Source organism: Sander vitreus, chromosome 1 (assembly GCF_031162955.1).
Source record: "Sander vitreus isolate 19-12246 chromosome 1, sanVit1, whole genome shotgun sequence".
Taxonomy (NCBI): domain Eukaryota; kingdom Metazoa; phylum Chordata; class Actinopteri; order Perciformes; family Percidae; genus Sander; species Sander vitreus.
Genome location: NC_135855.1, coordinates 18,738,143 through 18,763,885, shown reverse-complemented (window position 1 = coordinate 18,763,885; position 25,743 = coordinate 18,738,143). Strand labels below are relative to the sequence as shown.

Below are 25,743 nucleotides of genomic sequence, written 5' to 3'. Positions count from 1 at the left end.
TAGCCTACTACTGTTTGGCCGGCTCGCAAGCCCAAAACAACTGTTTGCAGCGTGCCTGTTGTTTTGTTTCCGGTCTAGCTAGATCCGGTGTGGTGTTGTAGTTTTTCTAACTTTACTAGTTGTTGCAACAGCATGTGAAAAAAAACTACAAAGTTTGCTAGGCCAAAAAGAACGTTAATCTTGCGATAAAAAAAAATTGACGCCGTTAAAATGAGTTTGTGTTAACGCCGTTAATAACGCGTTTAACTGACAGCACTATAAACAACTAATCAATGCAGCTGTACTTCAGTTGTTCATTATTTAATTGGTTTACTAAGGATTGCTCCATCTATTGGGGGAGTTTTGAGGGACACCTTTAAACCTTTAAAACAAGTACTCATTTATGTTAACATTATCAGTATTAGTGCCGTCAACCCTTTGTGAAACTAATGCCGTTTTATCCCTTAAAAAAAAAAAAAACTTGGTCGCAAAACAAAAATCAATCTAAAAAAGTATGGTGTCAAGCCTGTTAAACAACACATTAAACAAGTATAGCAGTTAAAAGGAAGATGTAAAGACTCACCCGGTCATGCAGCAGTTGAAGGTTTTCAGAGTGGGCTAGCCCCAGAGCAATCTGGGAGGTGCGGCAGGCATGCATACTGGCCCTGATGGCTCGACCCAGAAAGGGCCGCAGCAGCTGCAGTGACCAGCCCTCCGGGAGCATGCGCAGGACACGGACTGCATCAAACACCTCGCCGTGCCGATTTAGGAGGTCCACTGCCGCCATCTCCAGGTCTCCACCTCCTGCTGCAGTCTGGGGTTTCCCAGAAAGGTTTCTGTCTAGATACACCCCCAAGAGCAGGTGAAATAGCTGCTGTCGGTACGCAGAATCCCGACAAGAAGAGGCCCATGTACAGAAGGCCTCAGCAGACGGGAAGTCTCTCAGCTTGTGAACCAAGATGTGCAGTGCTTTGTCATGCTCCTCCAGTTTTCCATGTAGTGTTGCACGCTCCAGCAGCAGTTGTTCACAGTTCTCCATCTTACCTAAACAAAGCAGAAGGACATGACACATTAAGGGTCAAACTCTGCATAATAACCTCTCTTTGGGACTTTGGAGAATCACACCTTGCTATCTAGGATTTTCCAGTCATTTTTAAACCCAGACCCAAAGTCTGCATTGCATTTATGATGCTACAATCTGTCATACAAGATGTGTTAAATCTAAGATGGCACGGTTATCGATTGTACTATATCAAGCTAGACGTCATTACAATTAAAATCACTTTGACCCTCAAAGATCTGGTTAAAATGCTGCGAGTATTCAAAGTTTGTGCAAAAATAGATTCATAGATCGATCCATCTTAAAACATAAGATATTCAAGTGTAGTGGCATTTTCAGACTTGTGACTCACCTAAAAGAAACTGTGCACGGTATAGATTGGACTCCCTGAGCAGGGCTTGGAGCCTCTCTCTAGCTCTGGTGAGCTTCTGCTCATCTGTTGGCGACTCCGACAGCAGTGACAAGACCCTCTCCAGGTACAACACGGCCAGGTGTGTGTGGAACTTCTCCTTCTGCATCCACAAACATGGAAGAAAACGATCCGAATTCAATAAACCTTCAGTTAGGAGGGTTCTTAGATAAAATAGCAGAAACAGTTATCCTGAAAAGACTATGTTCACATGGATTGCAAATTGCAATACATTTTTCTAATTACCTTAATCTGAAGAGTATTTAAAAAGGTGCTCTAAGCGATGTTGGGTGACGTTTCTTCTTGTTGACCTTCAAAGTATTGTCAAACAAAACTGAGGCTAGCTCGCCCCTCCCTCCTCCTCCTCATCATCATCCCATCCCCTCCCTTCCCTTCCGTGCACTAACCCCCCAACCCCAAATCCTTCTCGTCGGTTATTGGCTGGAACGCTGGAACACGGTTATATTTCGTGGCGCAGGTTGGCGCAGTTTGTTTTTGTTGCAGATTGTGGAGCCTGGGCTGTCTACAGAGAGCTGAACTTTTTTTTATTTTTTTTTATTTTTTTACAGTGTGTTCAGGGGACAGGCAGCTAGCAGATAGTGAGGAGATGTTTGCTGTATGTGACAAAAAATGTTGCAACCTAAAAAACATGTGACATCGATTAGGACACCTTTAAAGAACTACATCATAAAAGAACATGAAACAGAAAGACACCATACCAACCGGATCAGCCTTCACAACAATTAATGACACGTCCATGAGAAAGGCTGTTATTCTCTATCTACTACAATGGAGCTTCTCAGTAACCAACAGATCAGACTGTGGTTGTACTGTGCTGCGTCTCAGTGTGAATCAGTTTAACTGTGTGAGCAGGGCACTCCTGAAAAAGAGAAATGCTCTACTGTAAGTGAAACTATCTTGGTTATCGATTTTTTTTAAACTAGTGCAAACATCCTTTTTCTTAATTGCTTATGTTGCAGGACTCCTGGGAGAAGAAAGGCAGAAATTGAAGGTGTACATACTAGGGATGCGCATCTCTGGTCTGAGGCTGATGTGATGCACACGATCCGATACATACTGAAAGATACATACTGTATGCAGCAAACACTGATGCGATACGATTCCTCCTCTATTACGATGCAGTGCGATTCAACACAATGTGATTCAACACAACGCGATGCAAAATAATATGATGCTATGCAGTTTAATATGGTACAGAGAGTTTGATTTTATATCTTTAGTTCTTCTGAAACAAACAAATTGTGTTGGTAAGCAGCCTGCACTGCACTTTCAGAACTTGGCAGGAACACTTTCACTTCCATTAAAGGCGTATTAATAGCATATTTAGTCTATGAAGAACAAATTTGATAATATATTCATGACAGAAATGCTGTTAATATATCCTAATCAATCAGAATTCTCTCTACTTTTACTTGACTCTCTTTCTCAAATGGTAGCCCAATTTTGATGTAAGCCAATGTGAAGCTCAACAAAAAGTATTATGCACACTTCTAATTGGTGCACTTTTATGTCCACGCACCAATGCAAATCATGGTGAATCTTCCCATATCTCTAGTACGTACATACTCTTTAAGGCAACCTAGCTCACAGGTCAGGCTTGTAGGAGGAAGTCAAGGGACAGTGTTAACCACTGAGACCAGCTTCATAGTCTGTTGCAGTCAATGTAAATATATCCGCAACTCAGTACTCTGGAGAACTGATACTGCAGGGAAAATCAGCACAGATTGTGTGTGTTGCTCAGGGACACTTCAACAGCGCCAACCACTTGCTGAACACCAAGACCTGAACCAGGGTCCCCCAGTGCTCTCTAACCACAAAGCCACAGCTGATCATGTTATTGTACCTTTGTCCTTCTCTCCAGCACCAGGTGTTCCAGGTAGAGAAGCAGCGCCTGGCTGTGCTTTCCCAGGTAAGTGATGACATCATCAGGGTTCAGTTCGGACAGATCTTTGCTGGCAGGCCTTTTAGTAAAAATGTGGACACCTATCTATGAACAAAAAAGAAAGGCTAGGTTACCACTCTAGCAGTACCACGTCATGCAAAATATGAGACGATTATGCCAGAGAATTATGTGAAAATGTCACAAGACATTGTTTTGCAAAAAAAAAAACAAAAAAAACACATCAAGTCTATCTGCTTCTTCTATTTAAGCCGTACATGAATGGAGTTGTATGGTGGTATATACTGTATGAGGGAGCTCAATAGGAATTTATTTTTATATAATAAGGAACTGAAGAAATAGCTTGCGAGCACTGGTCTTGTTTTGCATTAAAGACACATGGACAGTAGAGAATTGTTACTCATTTTTAACTCTATATAATTATGCCTATGTGCTGTGGTACAGGTTTTATTGTAATTTTTTAATTGGCAGGGTTTTTTTTCTGTTACTCGGCAGGCAGTGATTTAATTAATAAGTGAAATTTGAATGAAATAAAAAGGTCATTTGAGATAATTTAAGGTCCTGGTAACCTACGGTGGGATCCTTCTGCAAGGCCCAGTCTGCATACTTCCATACAAGGTCCAGGTTGGAACAGGAGTAGAGAAAGTCCACGATGTACTCATAAAGGTCAGATCTTGTGGAGTCCTGCAGATCCCCATCTACCACGCGAATCCACAACTGTCAGAAAAATAGAGGTAACACGTGAAGTTCCTAAACATTATGTTGGTGTGGGTTCTTCTGTGAGAAATAACAACTCATTTTAGGCATACCTGAAGTGCTGCTGAATCCTGACCATTATAATGATAGAGCAGTCCAAGTGCAAAGTATCTAGAAGGGGAAAAAAGACCGAATGAAGCAAAGCCTCTCCCTCGAGAATCTATTTTTGTACAAAGTAATTCAATTGTCTTGACTAAACTAGACAGTATTTAAGCTTTACCAGGGTTATAATTAACAACGAGAACGTAAAGCCCCATCTCAATCATCTCAGTTGCAAATATTTACTGATTCCCAGTGTCTGCGAGTTTTTAACCCTTGTGTTGACTTCGGGTCACATTGACCCGTTTTAAATTTTTGTTTTATATCAGAAAATATGGGACATAGGAATAAGCGCTGAAAATGTGTAGAAGAAAAATGTAAAAATTTAAAACGTCGGAAAAAGCAAAAACAAAAATGTCGAAAAGGTTGAAGGGAAGACAACACAAGGGTTTAAAGAGTTTCCATCATGATATGACACAATCAAATTGAAACTACCAATTGACCCTAATCACTCTCTACAAGCAGTGCAGGTAACTTTTAAGAGAATGAAGAGAATGTGTGGATGGTGTTTCAGATTAATTCTATTTGTGTGTCCATTCCAATAATTGCGCTTTTACAGATGTGAAGGCTCCTCAAAGTATAAAATGTCTGCATGTTAAAATGCAGTGACCTCCGGTGTGTTTTTCATGTTATATTAACTGAATCTTAAAAAAGGTGCAACTCAAAACCAAAAATGACGATATACACACTTGTGATATTTCTCCAGCCATGGAAGGCTGTCTGCTAGTTGGCAGGCATTGTCTGAAGCTAGCAGATCTAGAAGGCTGTCATGATCCTGTTCAGCATACAGCTTTAACAGTGCAGTGTCCACGTCCTCTTTACAGCCATTGGCCACCTCTGTGCTTCGTACCTGTGTGTGGAGGAAGAAACACATTATATTGTTATACATATTAGTATTACAAGGAGTTCTGACAGGTGAACTCAATGCAAAACTATGTAAATAAATATTATTTTTACTCCATTTACCTCTCCTAAATAACTGATAAGGAATTTCTTGCACCGCAGCACTTTTTCCTGGTCGCCCTGTGCCAGGTGGTTGAGATCTGCAAACTCGTGAAGAGGAGGATGGCAGCGTGTGAATGAAGAGGAAGCTGGCAGCAGCAGTGGGTAGAGAGATATCAGCTCCCGCACATCCAGCTGACCCTTCCTGCAAAAATATTTTGAGTGATTTTTGAGTGAAGCAATCAAAAACTAAAAGCCAGATACTAGAGGAACTAGAAGGCAGCCGTAGGACGCACACGATACATCGTAGCGGCACAATCTTCAACATTTGTTATAATATTTACAATAGAAAATGTTTGTTCAACGTGCATTGGTATGGCATAGAAGTACAATCCTCAAAAACAAATCCTTTGCCCGTGGACAAACTTTCAAACAGGAAAACACAGAACTGGAAACATTACCTCCTTGGCAGAGGCATCTATAATATTAAACATTTGTAAAGTAATTACAAAGACAGCTGGGTTTGGGGTAACAACTTTGGTCAAGTAACCAAAATCAGTTGTTTAGTGAAATAGGGGTTCCTTCAGTCTTAAGAAAGTTCATGTGTTGTACAAAAGTTCTTTTTGTCAAGGAGCTTAAGTCATAATTAATTAATTTCACAGGCTATGAAAAGACCGACAGATTGGAATTGGAAAACATGAATGGGGTGACTTGATTGCTCTTCAAGGTGTAACAATTTATTCCAAGTGATTCAATTCTTACAATGACCACAGCTCAACATGTACTGGTGTGTGAGGGTCAGTAATATTAGTTAAAAAGCAAAAATAAACACTCTACTGCTATATTAATCACTAAAATACTAAATATTTATGTATGTGGTAACATAAGGCTTTTCTAGAAAACCTTGGGCCTGAATGGTATTTGCTGGACTCAAGCCACAGACAGTTTAATCCCATGACAAAACATAGCAGTTTAATAAACAAACTAACACCGACTCTTACCTGAAGTGTTCTTTTGCTTCTAGAAACTGAAGCTGGCCAAACTGTATGAAACCTGCCTGCTGGAGAATTCTTTTGTGCAAAATCTGTACATGCAGAAAGTGACAATATATGAGACAATTGTGTTTTTTGGGTTTAGAGATATACTGACAATTATTTTATAGTTTACATTAAAGATCTCAGCCCAGACTAAGTAATCATAGTATCATTGAATATTAGTGATATAAGTATCATTGTATGGTCGATTAATCAGACATATCGTCATCTTTTTGACATATTTTAGCCATAAAGTCAAAACAACATACTGTTTGTTACCTGGAACTTGTCTTTGGGAATATTTTGCTGTGCTCCCTCTGTGAGGAGGAGTGCCTCCTCCACTCTGTGACTGGCCAGTAAGTCCTGGATCTGTCTCTCCAGGGGCAGAGGTACCAGGACATACACTGCCTTAGTGGAAGCCAGAATGACCTTTCCTAAAACACACAACACTCACAGGTCAGAATATCAACACTCTCAAACAGCCAGAAATATCCACAGTGATATCACAAGTGGCTCGTTTATAAACAACCAACAGACTCGGTTTAATTTGAATCCTGTGGCTTACACCTTTAAAAACGTCTTTAGTTCTGGAAAGAGACGGCTTCATGTGTTCAGCTTTAGTTGCTTATTAGTTGTTGAAGAGAACGATTCTCTGTAATAGGAAAAGGTTGCTAGTGCTCCACATCCCATTAAGAATCAAGACCCCAGTGCATGCGAAGTTGGAAGTAGAGGCGAGGCAGCATCACTAATCAGCAGCTTCCCTTTACTGCACCAAATGTTTTATTTTTAAGAATTGATGCTTACATTTGCTTCTGTCATTCATATTTCCTTACAACATAAATATATGCTTTTATAGCCTAGTGATGGGATTGTCAGAAATGATAAGCATGTCTCCTCATGTGCGCATGCTGTTTTTTTATTAAAAGATTTTTATTGATATCGATATAGCAAATCTTTCCATAAGCGTCGGCTGCCAGCCAAACAGCAACTACCCATTTATGTCCAGCTGGCTACTTGATATTCATTTTTGATTCTGATAAAATAGTTTAAATTAACAAGTTGGAATTCTCTGTGTGTGTATATTACGACCTCTAGCCTCCTTGCACTAACAGGGATACTTCACAAAACACAGGTTGCAGCAACTTGATGATGACCAAGCCTTTAAAAAGGCATCTGAAAGCACTGCATTTTCTCTATATGCCACACACGTTTTTGGGTTTAACGAATGAATGAATTAGCCTGTCTTTATTTATATCTTTTTACTGCTGAGCCATCTATAAGATACATTGCAAACACACACTAAAACAGGACATGTTGTCAAAGTATCAGGCCTATGTCATGAGGAAAATATATAATAAAACACTTTTGCAGCCTATTTTTTTTTGCCATCGACCAATTACGCAAACTAATGTCAGATGTCCCAAATTATTAGCCTGGCTCCGCCCTCCTACGTACTTCCGCTCAATTTTCATTTCCCTTCAGTACTCCGTCTGGGTCGCAGTATAGTCTTGGGTTTTCTCCGGCCAAATATTTGGCGGTCCAATCATCGAACAGAGGGAGTGGCTGAGAACGATGACGTTGAGGCCATGCGCTAGAGATGTAGTGGACGGAGAAAGATGCGCGCAAAGCCATTCGGTCCGTGGTGGCAACGCTGCCGAATATCCAGAAGTTAAAGCCCGAGCAAGAACAATCTTTGCCGAGTTTTGTTGGTGGCCATGATGTTGTGGCCATGATGTTGTGGCCCTCCTCCCCACGGGGTTCGGGAAAAGTTTGATTTTCCAGCTCGCTCCGTTAGTGGTGAAGGAGTTGGCTGAGGCTAACGGTAACGATGCTAAGCCGACGTCACGACCAAACGTTAGCGATTGGTTATGGCCGATCCAGAGTGCCTCTGGGCAGATCCAATAGTTTTAAACTTCAACAGAGTACCCGCCTTCAAGTACTCGCCTCCATTGTCAATGGAGAGTGGCCAGACTCTCTGTACAAATGAAATGTACCAGAGTCTGGTAGGACCAGGCTACCAAATGATTACTTAAAAATAAATTATAATGTGCATATGTTTCAAGTAAAACAATACGTTAACCATCATTGTGGCATGTATTAATAAACCTTACATTGAAGGTGTTAAATAAATAAGGTCTGATGATTCTTAATTACAAAAGTTCTGATCAGTTAGGAATAGCCATGGTTTTAAATATGAATAGCTATTTAGAGACTGTGTTGACTAAAAACACTCAAGAAGCCTAATTCTCCTTTACAATAGGTTTTTACAATCGGTGAGACAAACTCATTAAAATATGCAATAATTAAGATCAGTGCATTTGATGGAATTGTGGCATTAGAATGTGCCAGAGGCCACCAAATTTGGACTTATACGGCCAAAACCTTCCTCCAGAGGTGGTATGCCCCCAGACCTCCCAGAAAATAGTTACAACGTCCCTGCCCCAGTGTGCAGCTCTATCTGGCTTTCTGACTCTTTCTGGTAAAAAGGTTTTGGTTTCTCAGTCCAGCAAACCAAAGCCACGTCTCTTTCCATCCCTGGACCATCTATTAACAGAGGCCTGTTTTCCAATCTCATTGTTCACAGATCTGCATTCAATAAGGACGCACTTGACAGTTGAAGACACATGATTTATATCTATTTTCTATAATCTATATGGGATGGGAACTCTGCCGTTTGCCAAAAGTCAAGTCAACTTCTGTTTATAGTTCTTGTGGAGTACTACTTCAATTTTATTTCTATGACTACTGCATATGTGAAAGAAAACAAAGCTCTTTGTGGCTTCAGAGGGAGCTGCACAAAGTCTGATACACTGCAACTGTCTATTGTGAGTTCAACAGTGTTATAGGATTGCAATGCTAAATCTGTGGAGTATTCTTAAAAAACTGGACATGTCCGACACGGTTGATACATGTTAATGAGTACACCTGCAGGAAGCAGGTCACCTGGTGAGCTGTAATAGTGCATAGTGAACATAATGCTACTGCCAGGAAAAACTTCATATATCAGTTCTTCACCTTCTTCTAACATCATTTCACACACGTGATTATTATTAAAAAGGGACCTTGTTGACTTTTGTCACCATTAAATGTGTCACAGCCTATATGAATAATGGCAAAAATGAATCAATTAGGGAATCACTTCTTCTGATTTCTTTTGGTAAATGGTTGGTTTCATTAGACGACATAGGTTGAAAATCCTTGAGAAAGCAATATGTGAGGATACCTTCAAAGTCTTGCAGAATGTGTCCATCCCTGAATGAAAGGGTCTGTTTTAGCTGTTGGTCCAACATGCTGTGGATGGTGATGAAGCTTTCATCCAAAGCCACCACGTACGGAAAACACACAGCAGCACCAATCACGCTCTCTGACCAGTTCACTGGAGCCCGCTGAGATACCCCTTCTGCATTGGCAAACATTCCTGGAGGGGGATGTGGAGAGACAATTTCAAAAGATAAACAGGGATATGTCATGCAAACACTCTCTTGGGTCAATAAATACTCATAGCTTTTCAAAAACGTAACAGCAGACGCACACAGGCTGTAAAAACTGTTAGGTTAGCCTGTTTTGATGATACATAGACTACATGATAAATATTGTACGTTAACCTAAAAAAAAAAAAATTTAAACTAATTAACAAGTAATAAAAAAATAAAACTTTAACTTTTAGATTTTTATTTGGACCTTTTTAATACCCCATTAATATTTATTTAATAAGTCGAAGAATGATGGAGAACCTGTAGGGACAATAAGGCCTACGGTTATCTTAGTTGTACATGAAGTTATGGACATTTACATTTTTGTCAGTACTTTCCTGCTGGAAAAGAACAATAATTCTTAGTTATATGATTAATCCATCAATGTGACCTGGATGCAAATAAATGGCAGAAAATGGATGGATTAACCAATGGAATATTAGCCTGATTAGTTTATTTAATTTCTGCTAAAGTTGACAGACATACCAAGAAAAAATATTCAGCTTTGTAAATTATGTTTAAGGCTTTGTATTACCTACTAAGGCCTCTTTTTTTGAGGGAACTCAAATTCAATGCATTTAAGGAGCTGCAGACCCGGTTTTTGCCCCGACCTACCCAGACCACCAGGTGCTGCTAAGAGGAACTCCTCCCTGCCGATCCTCTTCACAATGGGTCTCCTCTCTTCACTGTTGTAAGGAAAGAGGTCTTGGGAGGCTCCTGTGTTGTAGTTCAGAATCATGTACTGTGTAGCCAGGGCCAGGCACAAGAAGTACCCGTCAACACTGACGGCACAGGGCTGCTCAGGAGTGGTCACCTCTTTGACCAGCTGCACTCTGTCCTCATACACCATGTAAATCTGCACCGTCCGCCGCTTGGAGGAGAGCACACCCATTTCCACACAGAACGGATCACCGTTCACCGGGTTCTCGTTAATGCAGAACGCTGTCACACCTCTGATCTTGGCTCCACCTCCTGCCGCCGAGGGCACGGTCTCCAGTGTCACCATGTCTACCAGGAAGACAATTCCATCGCAAAGCACTATCAAACGCTCCAAAGCGGAGGCAGCGCGCAGCTCAGCAACTGGTTTCTTGAGGCCCAGATATTTGTGCAGCAGCTTCTGAGCCGAGTAACTCAGTTTTCCTTTGGAGGAAGTGACCTCGTCCAGCAGGAAGTGGTGGATGAAGCAGTCATTGGTACCCATGTACAAGTGCTTTCCACAGCATTCAATGCACTCGATGTTGATGCGAGCCTTGTCACCCATGAGGAGATCTCGCTCCACAGCGGGGACAAGCTCAAAAGCCTTCACACTCATGTCAGCCAAGGCATCTACACTAGATGATACAAAACAGACAGGCATCAACCAAACTGCAGACAAATTAAATAATCAAATTGAGAGTATACCGCAAAACATTTTCTCATGATACATTATTAAATCACAGGCAATAAACTAAATCTCAGAAACAGGATATACTGAGGCATGGGGTGTCCCTTATTCACGAGAAAACTCTGGATATATTCTGCTTTTAGACTTTTGCTCATTTCTGACTGATTTACTTCTGAATAATAACACAGGAGTGCGAGTCCTAAAAATGCCCAAATGCAGCCTTATATATAACCTCACCAGCATGGCTGTGGAATGACTGTCGATTCCATAACATGTTTACAAATTAGGCATATCACTTAGCTCAGGGTTTGCTAAGGACTTACCATATTAAAGTGTTGTTTGTTTAATAAGTTTATATTTGACACAGATACATACTGTATTGTGCTTTGCTTGCTTTTTGTTTCGTTCTCTCTTAGTAGAGTCGAGTACTGTACTGGGCATTTTGGGGTGTGTGACGCTTGAATAAAAATACTACTAATGGCCTAGCCGCCATGGTCATACATAATTGATTACTGGTGTGTTTTTCTTTCCTAAGCCATGAATGTTAAAGATATCCGTTATGGTAACATAACTCCTTCCCTGTATAATAACTTATTCACATCCTTACCAATATCTCCTGTGTTATGTCATGAAGCTAAGTTAATCCTCTTTCCTAAACAGTATTCACGTTAAATATAGTTACGGTTTATTATCAACAGGTCTGGAAAACATTAGCTAACATGCCCTCATGTAACGTTAACGTTGCTATAGTGGTGACAGCTAACCAGCTAACGACGTTAACGCCAGCTAACTTGGCAAACCCGCAGAGCCTAACGGCGGTAGTAAAACAAAGTTAACTGTTAACACTGGCTGTCTGGAGGTAGAATATTTTGTTCGCAGGCTAATGTAGATTAAGCATGTGAGGTAGTCATGGTCATAACGTTGTATACATTGATTATACTAGGCAGCTTCTGGACCAACTAGCTATGCTAACGTTAGCTTAAAGACACTAGTGATGCCAATGCTAGCAAGCTAATTAACGCTAAGATAGACTTTCAATGTGGCTGAAGTAAGTTAGGGCTCAATTATAATGTGTCTCTGTCCGAAGAAACCCAACCTAGGTTTCAACCGGTCTCCCCACCCTTGAGATGATGCTCTGCGTACTAGCTAACTCCCTCCTGGAGCTGTTGACGTTAGCATAGCTTAACGTTAACGTTACCTACCTACCGCTGCACACAGCGCTCAGGACGGCAGGCCACCGGATCACCACAAACAGGCGAACTACTCAAAAAACAGCCGCCACGACATATATTTACAGTCAGACATTAATATGGCCATTGTGCTAGGGTCGGCACCGCACCGACCTACAGGCGGAAAAATACGGCTTTAAGGAGCGTTAGGTCTTCCTTGTTCAGTATAACACGCCGCCCATTTGCGCTGCACTCCTGCTGGCCTGGTTGCAGGTGATACTAAGGTGCGTTCAATACCGTCAAGCAAGAAGCAAAATTGTAGGATTTCTCATTACATTTTAAATTAAATATGACCAAAAAATATGAATATGTTTGTAACATTATCTTCCTCAAGGTTTAGTGCAAATAATCATTGGTTTGTTCACTCATGGGGCGGCAGTAGGCTAGCTCAGTCTGTATGGATTGTGGACTGGTAGCCAGCTGGAAAGGTGCCAGTTCGCCTCCGGGGGACTTGAGCAAGGCACCGAAACCCCAAATTGCTCCAGGGGCTGACCCTGTGCTATGACCCCTTTAAAAGGGAATGCGTCTGGTGTTGTATCTAGAAGGGATAAGCGAAGAAATACACTTCAACTCCTGTGAATTTGGCTTGTGTAAAATTGCCTTGTGTTCTTTCTTTCTTTCTTTCTTTCTTTCTTCAGATGTAAGGGAATAGGTGCTGAGATGAGGTCATACAGGAGCATTTCCACATCATCTCATAATAGATTGTTTTCACTGAAGACATTTTGACAAGTCATAGCAGGAAAAGCACAAGTGTATTCAGTAGCATTATTGATGGCTGCTTTCCACTTAGTGGATGTCCTGGTGTTGTGCTATGACGGGCTCATTGGATTAATAGCTCACTGGGACACTTCGTAGAACAGAGCATTCATTAATGCTTTTGATTTCACTTGTGCTTTTCCTGCTTTGACAAGTCAAAATGTCTGTTTTTGTATTTTACACTGCTGTTACTATAAAGTGCTTACTATGACTAAGGTTTGTCGGTCTAGCCTAAATGAGAAATAAAATACAGAATCACAATATCAGTGGGCTTTTGTTTGAAGGTTTTGAGTATTTCCAAATATCAATCAATCAACATGTATTTATATAGCCATTTACAGCAACCAGCAGGTATCCGAAGTGCTTTACGTCAACAAGAATAAAACATCCAACAGTACAGTAAAATCAGAAAGGAATAAAACATACAGTAAAATCAGAAAGCAGATACATAATGTATATTTGCTACTTTACTTTTATCACAAAAATTTGGAAGCCCATATTGTACTTTGTACTCAACTACATTCATTTTACGTTAGTTAGGCCTACTAGTTACTTTGTAGATTCGATTAATATCAACTAATACATTCTGATGTACACATCACTACAATCCAGGGATATAATATATATATATTATTCTGAAATGGGCCATTGTGTATAATGATGATGATGCTAATACTTCTTTGCTTTTACTTAAGTAAGATTGTGAATGCAGGACTTTCACTTGTACAATAACAGAGCATTTCTACACTGTGGTATTGTTACTTTTTAAAAATTCTTCTTTCACCACTGCATTTCAGTGGCAGTGATGCACTTTATGTATGGCTCACATGTTAAAGGTTTTGAGTGAGTTACTGCCTTTTTCAGGACAAATGAAGTGTTGTTCTACGCAGTTCTGACATACTGGACACTGTAGGAGTTAACTAACTCCAGAAGATGGCAGCAGTGCAACCATAAGGATGCAAGCTGCCGTTCAAAACAAAAGAAGAGAAAGAAGGGGGGGAAATGACAGTTTTTACCATAGACTGGTTTTTACATGACACAGGCAGGGTTATTATGGAAATTTTTAGCAGAACATGTTCGTTAAAGTGACTTCCTGATGAGGGCAGTAATACGCAGTAGCGTCTAAACTGTCACAATTTCTCACGGGGAAAAGAAAAGAAGAAGGGGGGGAAACAGGTGACGGTGAAAGTCCAAACTGTCTCTGAACGCATCTCGGCCGCTTTTCACCCAAGATGCACCTGTCCAACTGAACTGTCTGCGAAAAGCCATTTTGTTGTGCTAGCTAGCTATGATGTGGGTAAAGAAAGCCACCAATAACATGGGTCTGTTATATCAACGCTAACTATGTCAATTTTAGGTGTTTGTTTGCTGTTGCGAAATACAATAATTGAATTCGTTAAAATCTGTAAGTAATCAATACTGGCATGGACTAGCCTAAAAAAAAGCTAAAGTGTTGAGGAGAAGACGAAAGCTGGTAACGTTAGCTAAAGTGTGCTGCAGTTTCATATAACATAGCTACTGTTAGCTAGCTAGCTAACTATCTGTTTACTTAACTGACGGTAGTTATGTTTTCTGATTGATTAACCCAACCTTAGTCAGTGTTTGTTTGTAAATGTGTTTTAAATATACTGCGACTGTCTGCGCTGTCCACCAAAGACAACAAAGAGTCTGTGTTGCTGACAGTAAATAAACAGGCGATTGAACAATCAAACAGTAACTCAGCAAAACACTTGAAGCATACAGCGATAAGCCAAAGCGCTAATCTGATAATGGCAGAGGACACCCGGCAGGACAAGAGAGCCAGCTTCTCCGCTATACCGGAGCACAACACCAACGGGATGGCCAGGACCTCCGCTGTGGCCTCAAGCAAAAGTGGCGCTTCAAAGAAATTAGTGATCAAAAATTTCAAAGGTACTGCCGCTCATCGTTTTCACCTTTGTTATCTAACAGCATCAGTCACATCGATTCATCTTAAACAGCCGACGTTGTAACTTTTAGACCATAACGTTACTGTATGTTGTCTGTCTCTGGGTTGTGTAAGTTACAAATTGCAGTAAGGTCAACAAATTGTAACGTTGTGTAACGTTACAATTTGTTGACCTTACTGCTCCGTAGGGCTGGGTATCGTTCAAGCAGTGTTGATACGTGAATTCGATACCGGTTCCTGAACGATACTTTTTTTTTTTTTCGAAACCAATTATATACATTCCATGTAACACAAATATATTACAACATTAGCTAGGTACAGCTCTTTTATTTTAATTTTTCAGCTCCTTTAAACATATGTGACGCACACTGTCAAGCATTTCAAAATACAACACATGTGAGCCCCTGTTATCTGTGGTAACTGTTTTTCCTGCATGCCTCTACAAGGTGTAACGTTAGACAGCCAATCACAAGTATTATTAGATCTTGGTACAAGGATGCCGCGTGTTCATTGGGTCACTGACGCTGATAAGATGTACTCCGTAGGTATTGAAATGTAATGGTAATGAATGACAAGGCATTTTTCGATACTTCATAGGGTACTATGGAGGCAATTTGGTCGGTGTCTAAAGGTTACAAAGTTCGATACCCAGCCCTACTGCTCTGATCAGTTCATGTCCGATTTGGATAGGGTTTTTGTAATCACACATGCTTAACATCTCCCAGTGATATAGGTTTTTTTTTGCTTACTGCTTTGATTTTATGTGGTGTGATGATGTTTAAAGCCTCTCACAACTTCAGGTCTTGATAAAGACAGTATATAATATATATATATAGTGGCAGTAACACAGTAACTTTTTATATAGGCAGGCAGCTAAGCAGGCATCTGCTGATGCATGAAATACTAATAAAATATATTTCATTAGCTATAAAGACTCAGAAAACAAGTTTAAAGTATTTGTTTGACAACAGCAAAACTGGAAGCTGTTTTCATATGTGCAAACTTGTTCAGAACAATAAATGTCTCAACTTATTTACTGTCACTGGATCACATCAGAACTGATAGTTTACAAATGTGCAACTTATCATGTTTGTGTTAAACACATCAAACTAGGTTCTCTCCGAATGCTAATACTGTTTTCATATGCATGAATGAGTTCCTGTCAGCTTGTTTGGTGGTTCCCAACATGTATAACAAATAACAGTTTTAATTTTACTTTGTTTGTAACAGACAGGCCAAAACTAGCAGAGAACTATACTGAGGACACGTGGCTGAAGCTACGCGATGCAGTGGGTGCCATCCAGAACAGCACCTCTATCAAGTACAACCTGGAGGAGCTTTATCAGGTTTCCTGATTCTTTTTTTTTCTCCCATACAATACATACTTGAAGTTGCCAATGGTAAATCATAGCTCAGGGTTAAAATAAACTTGTGGAGACAAGTTAATCTATCGCATCAAAACAGTATCTACTTTTATGTGCGTTATTGTTATATTGGTGTACATTAATGTGCACATTGAATACATCTAACCAGTGGCCAAATCTAAAATAAAAAATCCGTAATATACAGTGTTTTTCTTGTGCTCTTGTCTCTTCTCCTTGTCTCTCTTTCTTGAAGGCGGTAGAAAACCTCTGTTCGTATAAAGTCTCCCCCACGCTGTACAAGCAGCTACGGCAGGTCTGTGAAGATCACGTACAGGCCCAGATCCAACAGTTTAGAGAATATCCTTTTTTTTTTGTGAACAACCACATCAGTCAAGTTATGTGTCGAACCTGTGGAAACATTTACTGATGTTGGAACAAATAGGATGCATATTGTGGGGTTCTTACATTTAGTTCGCAGCCTACTGTTAAATACAACATTTAGTGAGGTATGTTCATTTAGGAGTCCTTTTCAGATCAAGCAGCCCATGATTCATAGTAGGAGAAGATAGTTAGCCAGCCTGAATACACTGCCGCAATCAAAGCTAAGTGCAGTGCTCATTTTTAAAATCATAAACTTACTATTTTGACAGTGATTCTAAACTAGGGCTGGCGATAGAGAAAATCAGACAATATTTTTGACCAAATACCTCTGTCGATGTTGTGACAATATTCTAGGGGTGACAATTGGTGCTGTAACAAAATATCTTCACAATTTTAGATAAATAATCAATAATGTAGATATAATGACTAAGTGGGTAAAGGCAAATAATAGAACAGTCTAGTAAGTTCAGAAAATGGCATCACTTTACTGTAATGCAGCCTTTAAAAGCAGGAAAAGACAAAACTTAAGCCATTTACAATATTACGATATCTAAAATCTAAGACTATATCTAGTCTTAGATCACGATATCGATATAACATCAAAATATCGCCTACTTCTATTCTAACCGTTTTGTTTGGAGCTTTAAACTTAACTAACGAGGTCTGGGCTTTCCTGGCACCCATCAGGTGTTGTTGCAGTCTTTTCTCACAAGAGGTCAATATACAACAAGTTTGGCAGCTAGCCTTTATCTATCTATAAAAGTCAGGAATCTCTGTCTGTGAGTGACAGTCTGCAGCGGGCAACCGGCGACTATTTGGAAATGAATACCTCCTGTGTATTTCACCATGTGTGTTTCTGAGCGCGGATGCTGGATATACCAACGTTACAATCAAACTTCATTTCCCTGGAGTCAACGAGCATGAGCGGATAGCCTACAGGAACACTGTTGCAACTCAAACTGTTTGTTTGCCATACTAACTTTGTCTACCAACTTTTCTACCGTTTTAAAATAACTTTATAACCAGTGTCACCAAGTGACTAACACACGTGTTTGGTAATTACTACTGTAGCAAGACTCGCTGCCACCGTGACTTCTCTCTGCACAGACGCGACAAAGACAAAGGCACTTTTTAATTCTCACATCTGCTCACACATATTGCCAACCGTTTCACCGTGCGCCTCTGGTCGCCTGGCTTTTCTGGCGCACGTAATCGTGCCGCTCCAAACTCCTAACACAGTTCAGTAGTAAATTTAAAAAAGCGTTGCTGGCTGTCTCTGGCGTGTGCCAGACGACAAGGTTCCAGCACACTACTGCATTTAAAGGGGGAATATAATTAGTCAATGAGCACCAGCTGTGTCAATCAACTCACCTGGCGCTGCGTTCATGAGCCATCCTCACAGCCCTTTTCATCGGATAATCATGAGATGTTTGACTGAAGTGACAAAATGATTGGTTTTGGCGAGACTAGATCAACTGAAATGTTCAATATAATCTGACAGGATATTTGTGACAGGCATAAGCCTACATAAAAAAATAAATAAAAAAAGCTGATAAAATCCAGGAAGAACACATTTTGACTAAAAGTAATGACTTTTCATCGACTAAAACATTTTGAGTTGTCGATGTTGTATTGGCAGTGGAAGAAGAAGTACTCAAAAACCTTTTGTTTCTAAAGTAAAACTATTAATAGTATTCTAAAACTATTAATCCCACGCAGTACAAATCCTGCATTCAAATGTTTACTTCAAGGGAAGAGTGAAAGAGAGGCATTATCAGCACAATGTACTTCAAATTGACTTCACATACCATATGTCCAAGGTGGAGCTTTCAACGCTAATATAATGCTGGATAGTTTAATGAATAACTATGCATAAATTATGCATCCTATTTTAATTGTGATATTTTGTGAGTAAAATCTGAATCTGCAATGTAACCAGTGCCATTTATCTGTCAAGTAAATGTAGTAGTACAATGTTTTCCTCTGAAGTAGAAGTACACAGTAAGTCAGTAGTATACAGTTGAGTTGCATATTAAGTGCTCTTGGGGCCTTCTGTAAGTTATTTCGGGGTACAGTGGTTCTGGAGAAAGCTGCAGTACCACAGGCCAAGCAATCGGCTCGTTGGGAACGGGCACATTTTGAACGGGCACTGCACTAGTATTTCCAAAACCTAAACAAATGGGGCTTTAACAAGCAGTGGCTGTCACTAGCAGACTATGTAAAGATGCTTGACGTGTTGTAAGATAAAACAAGTCACTGATTAACAAAATTGTCGCAAATTAAAAGCAATCCAATTATAGAACTTTATTCATTTAATCATACTCAATGTCCTCCAGCTGCTTACTAGCTGTTTTTAGACTTTGTTTTTAGGCAGGCTAGCCTTGCTTTATGGACGTAAGATATAGTTTTTTGTTTTTCCTCCAATAAGGACAGTACAGATTTACAAAAAAAAACAACATTACTGTCACCCAACTTGAACACCAAATCTTTTTTGAGCCAAGAAGTTTGACCAAAGTCTTAATCCGTGCTGCCTAGCGACAGTATAATATGAATGTCATTCAAAATGTTGGTTTAGTGGAATGAGTGAATGGAAGATTTTTTCCTTAACATGGAGCTCACAGAGTCTTTGGACAACCTTTCCTTCCTGAAGCGAATGAATCGCTGCTGGCAGGACCACTGCAGGCAAACTGTAAGTAGTTTGACAACTATGCCAGTCGATACCGTTCCACTAATAGGGAAGTGTCCTTTAAGACTGATTTTAGTTTTTTCTCTTTATAGATAATGATCCGAAGTATTTTTCTCTTCCTGGATCGTACCTATGTGCTTCAGAACTCCCTACTCCCCTCCATCTGGTAAAGTTCTAGTTTATGCAAATGTTTCTGTTTGTTAAGGTGTGCTTAGGAGGCTGACGTTATGTATATATGTTGCAGGGACACTGGGTTGGAACTGTTTCGTACCCACATTGTGAGTGACAGTGCAGTTCAGAAGCGCACAGTAGATGGCATTTTGGAGCAGATAGAACTCGAGCGAAATGGAGAGACAGTAGACCGGAGTCTCATCAGGAGCCTGCTGGGCATGCTGTCAGACCTACAGGTACCTGATCGCCTGTTTATTACTGAACGAACCAGTAGAAAATAGAATGAGTGTATGTCATCGTGTTCACCTCCTGTCTCACTTTTAATAAGGTTTACAAAGATTCCTTTGAAGAGAGATTTTTGATTGAGACCAATCGCCTGTATGCAGCAGAGGGACAGCGGCTGATGCAGGAGAGAGATGTGAGTGAGACTATCAATCTTCTATGAAACCATTTTGCTCTTTGGGGAGCATAGGTCATTCATAGATGTCAAAAAAAGACGTATTAATGGATCTGTGATGTGTTCACCAGTAACCTGTTATACACTTATAAACGCCAAGGATGTGTTTCTCATCTGCAAATGCTCTGAATGTGTGCGTCTGTATGTGTCCAGGTGCCTGAGTACCTGCACCATGTGGCTCGACGGTTGGAGGAGGAGAATGATCGTATCATGAGCTACCTCGACCAGAGCACTCAGTAATTAGTTTTGTTGGTCAAGTTCAATTATGTTATCATAACATATACAAAATAGACATTATTCCGTAATTAACACCTCCAATAAAAAATAAGATGTTCAAACCAACCTTCATTTAAAAAAAAAAAAAAAAATGAGTAAAGTAAACAATCAATACCTATCAATTATAATTTCTTTCCAAACATTAAGGCAGGGTGCACCTTTTATACAGTACAATACCCTTAGGGGCCTGTTTGAATTTTGAGGTGTCCCTCAAAGTAAATACAATGCAGCCATACTTTCAGATTTAATTTAAACACTTTTGCTTTTTCTAGTAGTTTTAAACACATTATTTCACATGATATTTTACAGGAAACCACTTATTAGCTGCGTTGAGAAACAACTTTTAGGAGAACACATGACTGCAATGCTACAAAAAGGTACGTCTGCGTGAAAGACTTAAATAAGTCCTCTACATTAGCATGCGTGTTTGTGTTTGGCAATATGTACTACAGTTGTGAGGCTTATTGTGTACAATTTTAGTTGAACTGTGCCAGAGGATTATTGATTCCACTCTGGTGATTTTGAGGCTGTAGTTTTTGGGGTTCTTCATTTGGTTTAAATGACATTGTAAGGTGTCCCACCTCCTCAATAAACCGTGCACTCTTTTGTTTGCTGCTTTAAATCGTAATCACCTCATTTACTGTATCTGCTTTGTGACCTGCCATGAAATGGTTGTGATTCAAATTTACTAGAGCAGGGATCTTCAACAAGGGGTCCGGGACCCCTAGGGGGTCCTCAGAGTCAATGCAGGGGGCCTCCAAATTATTGTTAATTTAGGAAAGTTTTTTTTAGAAATTAAAAAGTCTTAACATGACTCCAACAACATTATAAAGCTTATAATATATTATATTATAAGCAAATAAAGTAAATCCCCACTGCTTACTGGCCTAGCTGGTCACTAATTCAATCCACAGATACATTTAATCTTAGGGATTCACTTTGCCACACGTATGTTTTAACATTAAAACATGATTTATAAACCATGCCAACAATTATTAGGCTTTTTTAATAGCTTGATATGCAAAAAAGGTATGTATAAAGGCTTTAGGCCGCCCTACACGTTATTGTAGACCCAGTTTATTATGCAACTTCATTTTATACATTATATGTAGTAGGGGGTCCCTGCTCCATCTCTCTTTTAGTTAAGGGGTCCTTGGCTTAAAAAACGTTGACGATCCCTGTACTAGAGCACAGTCCATGATGTCACCTGCACTCTTTGTACAGCTGTACACATTACTACTTTTTTTTTTATTATTTGTGAATGAAATGTTGTCATAAACACACACAAATTGTTAAAATGTAGTTGTATAATGCAGTATTTTTTCATATGCACATGCAGTATTAGTGTAATATTTGTGTGCCAGGTTTGAGCATCCTGCTGGATGGGAATCGTTTGACTGAGCTGGTCCTCCTCTACCAGCTCTTCAGCAAGGTGAAGGGAGGACTTCCCACGCTTTTGCAGTTCTGGAGGGATTACATAAAGGTATACACATAGCCCAACCAACATATACGTAGACATACAACACAAAGCAATACCATCAAGAAAAACGTGTTTTCTTTATGTCTGAGAAATGCATATTCACGTGGTGGAAACTTTCTCTGGTTGTAGTCCTTCGGTGGAGAGATTGTATGTACTCCAGAGAAAGACAAGGACATGGTGCAAGACCTGCTGGACTTCAAGGACAAGATGGACAACGTCGCACAGAGCTGCTTTACACGCAATGAGGGATTCATCAACGCCATGAAGGAGGCCTTTGAGGCCTTTATCAACAAGAGACCCAACAAACCTGCTGAACTTATTGGTGGGTCAGGCAAATACATGACATGCCATGGCAGTTGTGACTCAGATTCGTGTTTTAATGTGGTTTTCATCAGTTCCAGCATGTGATAACGGCTCTCTTGGTTATTGCTTCCAATTCAGCTAAATATGTGGATTCTAAGTTAAGAGCAGGCAACAAGGAGGCTACAGAGGAGGAGCTGGAGAGAATCCTGGATAAGATAATGATAATCTTCCGTTTCATACACGGTCAGTTACACTTCTGCACATATGTTTGCTTTCTCAGTCAAATCGTGTTACTAACCACTATGAAGCGTGGAACTCTCTGATGAGACCTTTTGACCTCCGTTGTCTCCATCCAGGGAAAGATGTGTTTGAAGCTTTTTATAAGAAGGACTTGGCCAAGCGTCTGCTGGTTGGCAAGAGTGCTTCTGTTGACGCTGAAAAGTCCATGCTCTCCAAGCTCAAACATGGTGAGTCCAAAGTCTTGTATCTTGAATAAGCAAGTTGAATGCTAGCATTCATCAAAATCCTCATCCGGCTCATGCATATATGGTAAAAACATTGTAGCACTTTATCCAAAGCATCTACCCAGTATTATAGCTGAGAGATGAAGCACATCGTCTGTCATGGGTGTGATGACAAGTTGTGCTATGTTGTGGTTTTGACTTCCTCCAGAATGCGGCGCAGCATTCACCAGTAAGCTAGAGGGGATGTTCAAGGACATGGAACTGTCCAAAGACATCATGATCCAGTTCAAACAGGTACTTTCTGTCTCTGTGCACGTAGACACACTTAAAAACATACACGTGTAGCTTTAAAGAATTGATGCCATGTTTACAGTATGTGTATGCATTCCACTGTGCTGTGTCATTTAATGCTTTCATTATGCCTGCATAATTGTAAAAGTTCTGCTATTTCTTTGCAGTATATGCAGAACCAGAGCGAGCCAAGCAACATAGAACTTACTGTCAACATCCTCACTATGGGCCACTGGCCTTCATACACACCCATGGAGGTGCACTTGCCCCCAGAGGTAAGCATTTCTATGTTTGGGTGCTGCTCTTTCTGCACACTATGCTTTGGCACTTGTGACAAACACACTTGAGGAGCACATGGCGTCATGGAAGCAGTTCTTATTTTTGTGGGTTTTGGTGATTTGTTTAAACAATATTAATTTATTTAGTGTGCTTATTTATAGTACGTGAGCAGCAACATGGTGAAGTTATTGAGGAAAACTGTGTTTTACTGATTGTATCTTCCTACTGGCGTTCTCTAAACATGGCAGGGCCATCACCTGATCCTTATCAGACTGTGTTGGTACAAATGTCACCTTTTTATGTTTTGGTAGATGGTAAAACTGCAGGAGGTGTTCAAGCTGTTCTACCTGGGGAAGCACAGTGGGAGGAAGCTGCAGTGGCAGCCCACACTGGGCCACGCTGTACTTAAGGCGGAGTTTAAAGAGGTAAGGGCATGGCGCAGCCTGACGTGGCATAAAGGAGAGAAGACGTCTAAAATGCACTTACAATGACTACTTTCTCCTGCAGGGTAAGAAGGAGGTGCAGGTCTCGCTCTTCCAGACGCTGGTGCTGTTGATGTTCAATGAGGGAGAGGAATTCAGCGTGGAGGAGATTCGCACTGCCACTGGCATAGGTTTTACACGTCTTTAAACATGTGGGACAGCTATTCTATTGTAAGAGAGGTACCTGTTGTATCACATCACCATTCTCTCTCTTGTCTTGCACAGAGGAGGGAGAGCTTAAGCGTACACTGCAGTCCCTTGCCTGCGGAAAGGCGCGCGTCCTCAACAAGAACCCTCGAGGGAAAGACGTGGAAGACGGAGACCGCTTCAATTTCAACAACGATTTTAAACACAAACTGTTCCGAATCAAGATCAACCAGATCCAGATGAAGGAAACGGTAAAAATACTGGCACCTTTCTTTCTTTCTGAACACACTACTCCTCAACCAGGGTGTACTTTGCTGTTTTGTACTTACCACTTAGAAGTGTTTTACCTGTGCATGAGGATGGTTCTTATCCGTTTTTGTAAACACATTTTCCTTACAGGTAGAGGAGCAGGTAAGCACCACAGAGCGTGTGTTTCAAGACAGGCAGTATCAGATCGATGCAGCTGTGGTGCGCATCATGAAGATGAGGAAGACTCTTAGTCACAACCTACTGGTATCAGAGCTTTACAACCAGCTGAAGTTCCCTGTAAAGGTGACGTATTTTAAGCTTCTTATTCTGATTATTTAGATTTTTCTACACACACACACACACACACACACACACACACACACACACACACACACACAAAGAGCTCATAAGCATGTTATTTGCTTTCGTCTCTACAGCCGGGCGATCTGAAGAAGCGGATCGAGTCACTTATAGACAGAGACTACATGGAACGTGACAAGGAGACTCCTAACCAGTACCACTATGTTGCCTGAAGGGATACCACTGTTACTGCCATGCTTTCCTCACAGCAAGCATACAGCTGGCCCCCCAAAAACAGCATTGCAGCCCTTCAGCCACCCGACTCTCCTCTGGTGCCCATCTTTCCCTCCATCCACAATGCTGGTCGCAGCATCCAGATCACACAGAGCTCCAGAGAGACAAGAGGGACTTGGCTGTGCTGTTTCCACTCTGCGTCATCTGTAGTGGGATGAGGCTGGAGGAGAGGCCCGGGTTGTTGATGCTTGGTTTATGTGACTTACAAATCTGCTAATGCAAAACTCAACTGAAAATGACTAGCACTTTCCTCTGTTTTTGTTTCTTCCTCCCCAGGATTTGGATTTCCTCCATCACGTCGTTCTAAAATCACTTATTTTCTACCATAGTTGGTTTGTCTTGAGTTTTAAGATTTTTTTTGTTTTGTTGTTTTGTTCAAGGCGTTCTTCTTGTGAATGGCTGCATAAACTGCTGAGTGTAAACCTGATCGGTTGGTTGCTTTATTTGGCAGAGAAACAGCTGTTGAGGACAAGAAGAGACTTGAGAAGGATGATGTGGGCCAGATGGGTTTGGGTCAGAGGGAAGGGTTTATTGCTTGTAACACAGAAGCTAAATGACATGCAGCCAAGCCACTTGGGTATTTCTTTGGGTATCTTATATGTTTTGACCAAAATGCCCAAATGTCCAATGTCATGTGCTGACGTTTTTGTAGAACAGATTGTATTCTATGTAAGAGTGAGAAAAGTGAACCTGAATAAATGGATATTTAATGATTCAATGAATGATTTGTAGACAACCAGCTAGTGGCAGTGTTTTTTTATTGGAACACACGTCTTGCCCTGTTGCCTCTGTCAGCTTGAGCTTGCTATGTAGTTCATCATCACTCCTTCAGTTTAATCTGATTTCATCAAATTAATCTTTTGTTAAACCAAAATATAGTCTGTTATACATCACGACACTATGTTGTCCATTTCCTATTTGTATCACTCAGCCCCAAATGATACAATAAGAAAGTGGACTGTTGTCTGTTCTCTTTCCATACACGTGATTTTGAGGTATGATGAAATCATTTTTAATTTAGGATTGAAAGGCACTCGGTATATTTTCACGATAGAAATGATCTATTCAGGATTTTAATATCAAGTTACTGGAAGTTGGAAGTGAAAGGATATTTGTCTTAATACTTTCACTATCACAGCAGGCAGTGCAC

At 40.5% G+C, this 25,743-nt stretch overlaps 2 protein-coding genes across 5 annotated transcripts in view; one reads left to right on the top strand and one right to left on the bottom strand.

Moving 5' to 3' along the window:
* The window catches only part of tgfbrap1 (transforming growth factor, beta receptor associated protein 1), a 14,503-nt gene extending 1,984 nt beyond the window's left edge, over nt 1–12,519 (bottom strand). The window contains exons 1-12 of one of the 4 annotated variants that reach the window (XM_078246813.1): nt 12,260–12,519; nt 10,289–11,004; nt 9,424–9,618; nt 6,480–6,634; nt 6,168–6,250; nt 5,191–5,371; nt 4,914–5,074; nt 4,179–4,236; nt 3,943–4,086; nt 3,313–3,456; nt 1,392–1,551; nt 563–1,023 (exon numbers count right to left, since the gene is read on the bottom strand). In XM_078246813.1, coding sequence (XP_078102939.1) covers nt 563–1,023; nt 1,392–1,551; nt 3,313–3,456; nt 3,943–4,086; nt 4,179–4,236; nt 4,914–5,074; nt 5,191–5,371; nt 6,168–6,250; nt 6,480–6,634; nt 9,424–9,618; nt 10,289–10,985 — 2,439 coding nt within the window. In that variant the 5' untranslated portion in view covers nt 10,986–11,004; nt 12,260–12,519. The remainder of the gene's footprint in view (nt 1–562; nt 1,024–1,391; nt 1,552–3,312; nt 3,457–3,942; nt 4,087–4,178; nt 4,237–4,913; nt 5,075–5,190; nt 5,372–6,167; nt 6,251–6,479; nt 6,635–9,423; nt 9,619–10,288; nt 11,005–12,259) is intronic. The other 3 variants (XM_078246838.1, XM_078246822.1, XM_078246829.1) reach the window with 3 other exon arrangements.
* A 1,739-nt stretch (nt 12,520–14,258) lies between these two features.
* On the top strand, nt 14,259–24,874 carry cul4a (cullin 4A). The gene is made up of 20 exons (XM_078246853.1): nt 14,259–14,953; nt 16,200–16,315; nt 16,587–16,691; nt 19,335–19,403; nt 19,493–19,566; nt 19,645–19,807; nt 19,900–19,989; nt 20,182–20,264; nt 20,614–20,681; nt 21,669–21,787; nt 21,914–22,106; nt 22,226–22,330; nt 22,444–22,554; nt 22,760–22,845; nt 23,010–23,117; nt 23,433–23,546; nt 23,629–23,734; nt 23,829–24,001; nt 24,150–24,302; nt 24,437–24,874. The coding sequence occupies exons 1-20, from the start codon at nt 14,812–14,814 to the stop codon at nt 24,530–24,532; spliced, it is 2,274 nt and encodes a 757-aa protein (XP_078102979.1). The 5' UTR covers nt 14,259–14,811; the 3' UTR covers nt 24,533–24,874.
* Nucleotides 24,875–25,743: the final 869 nt, after the last annotated feature.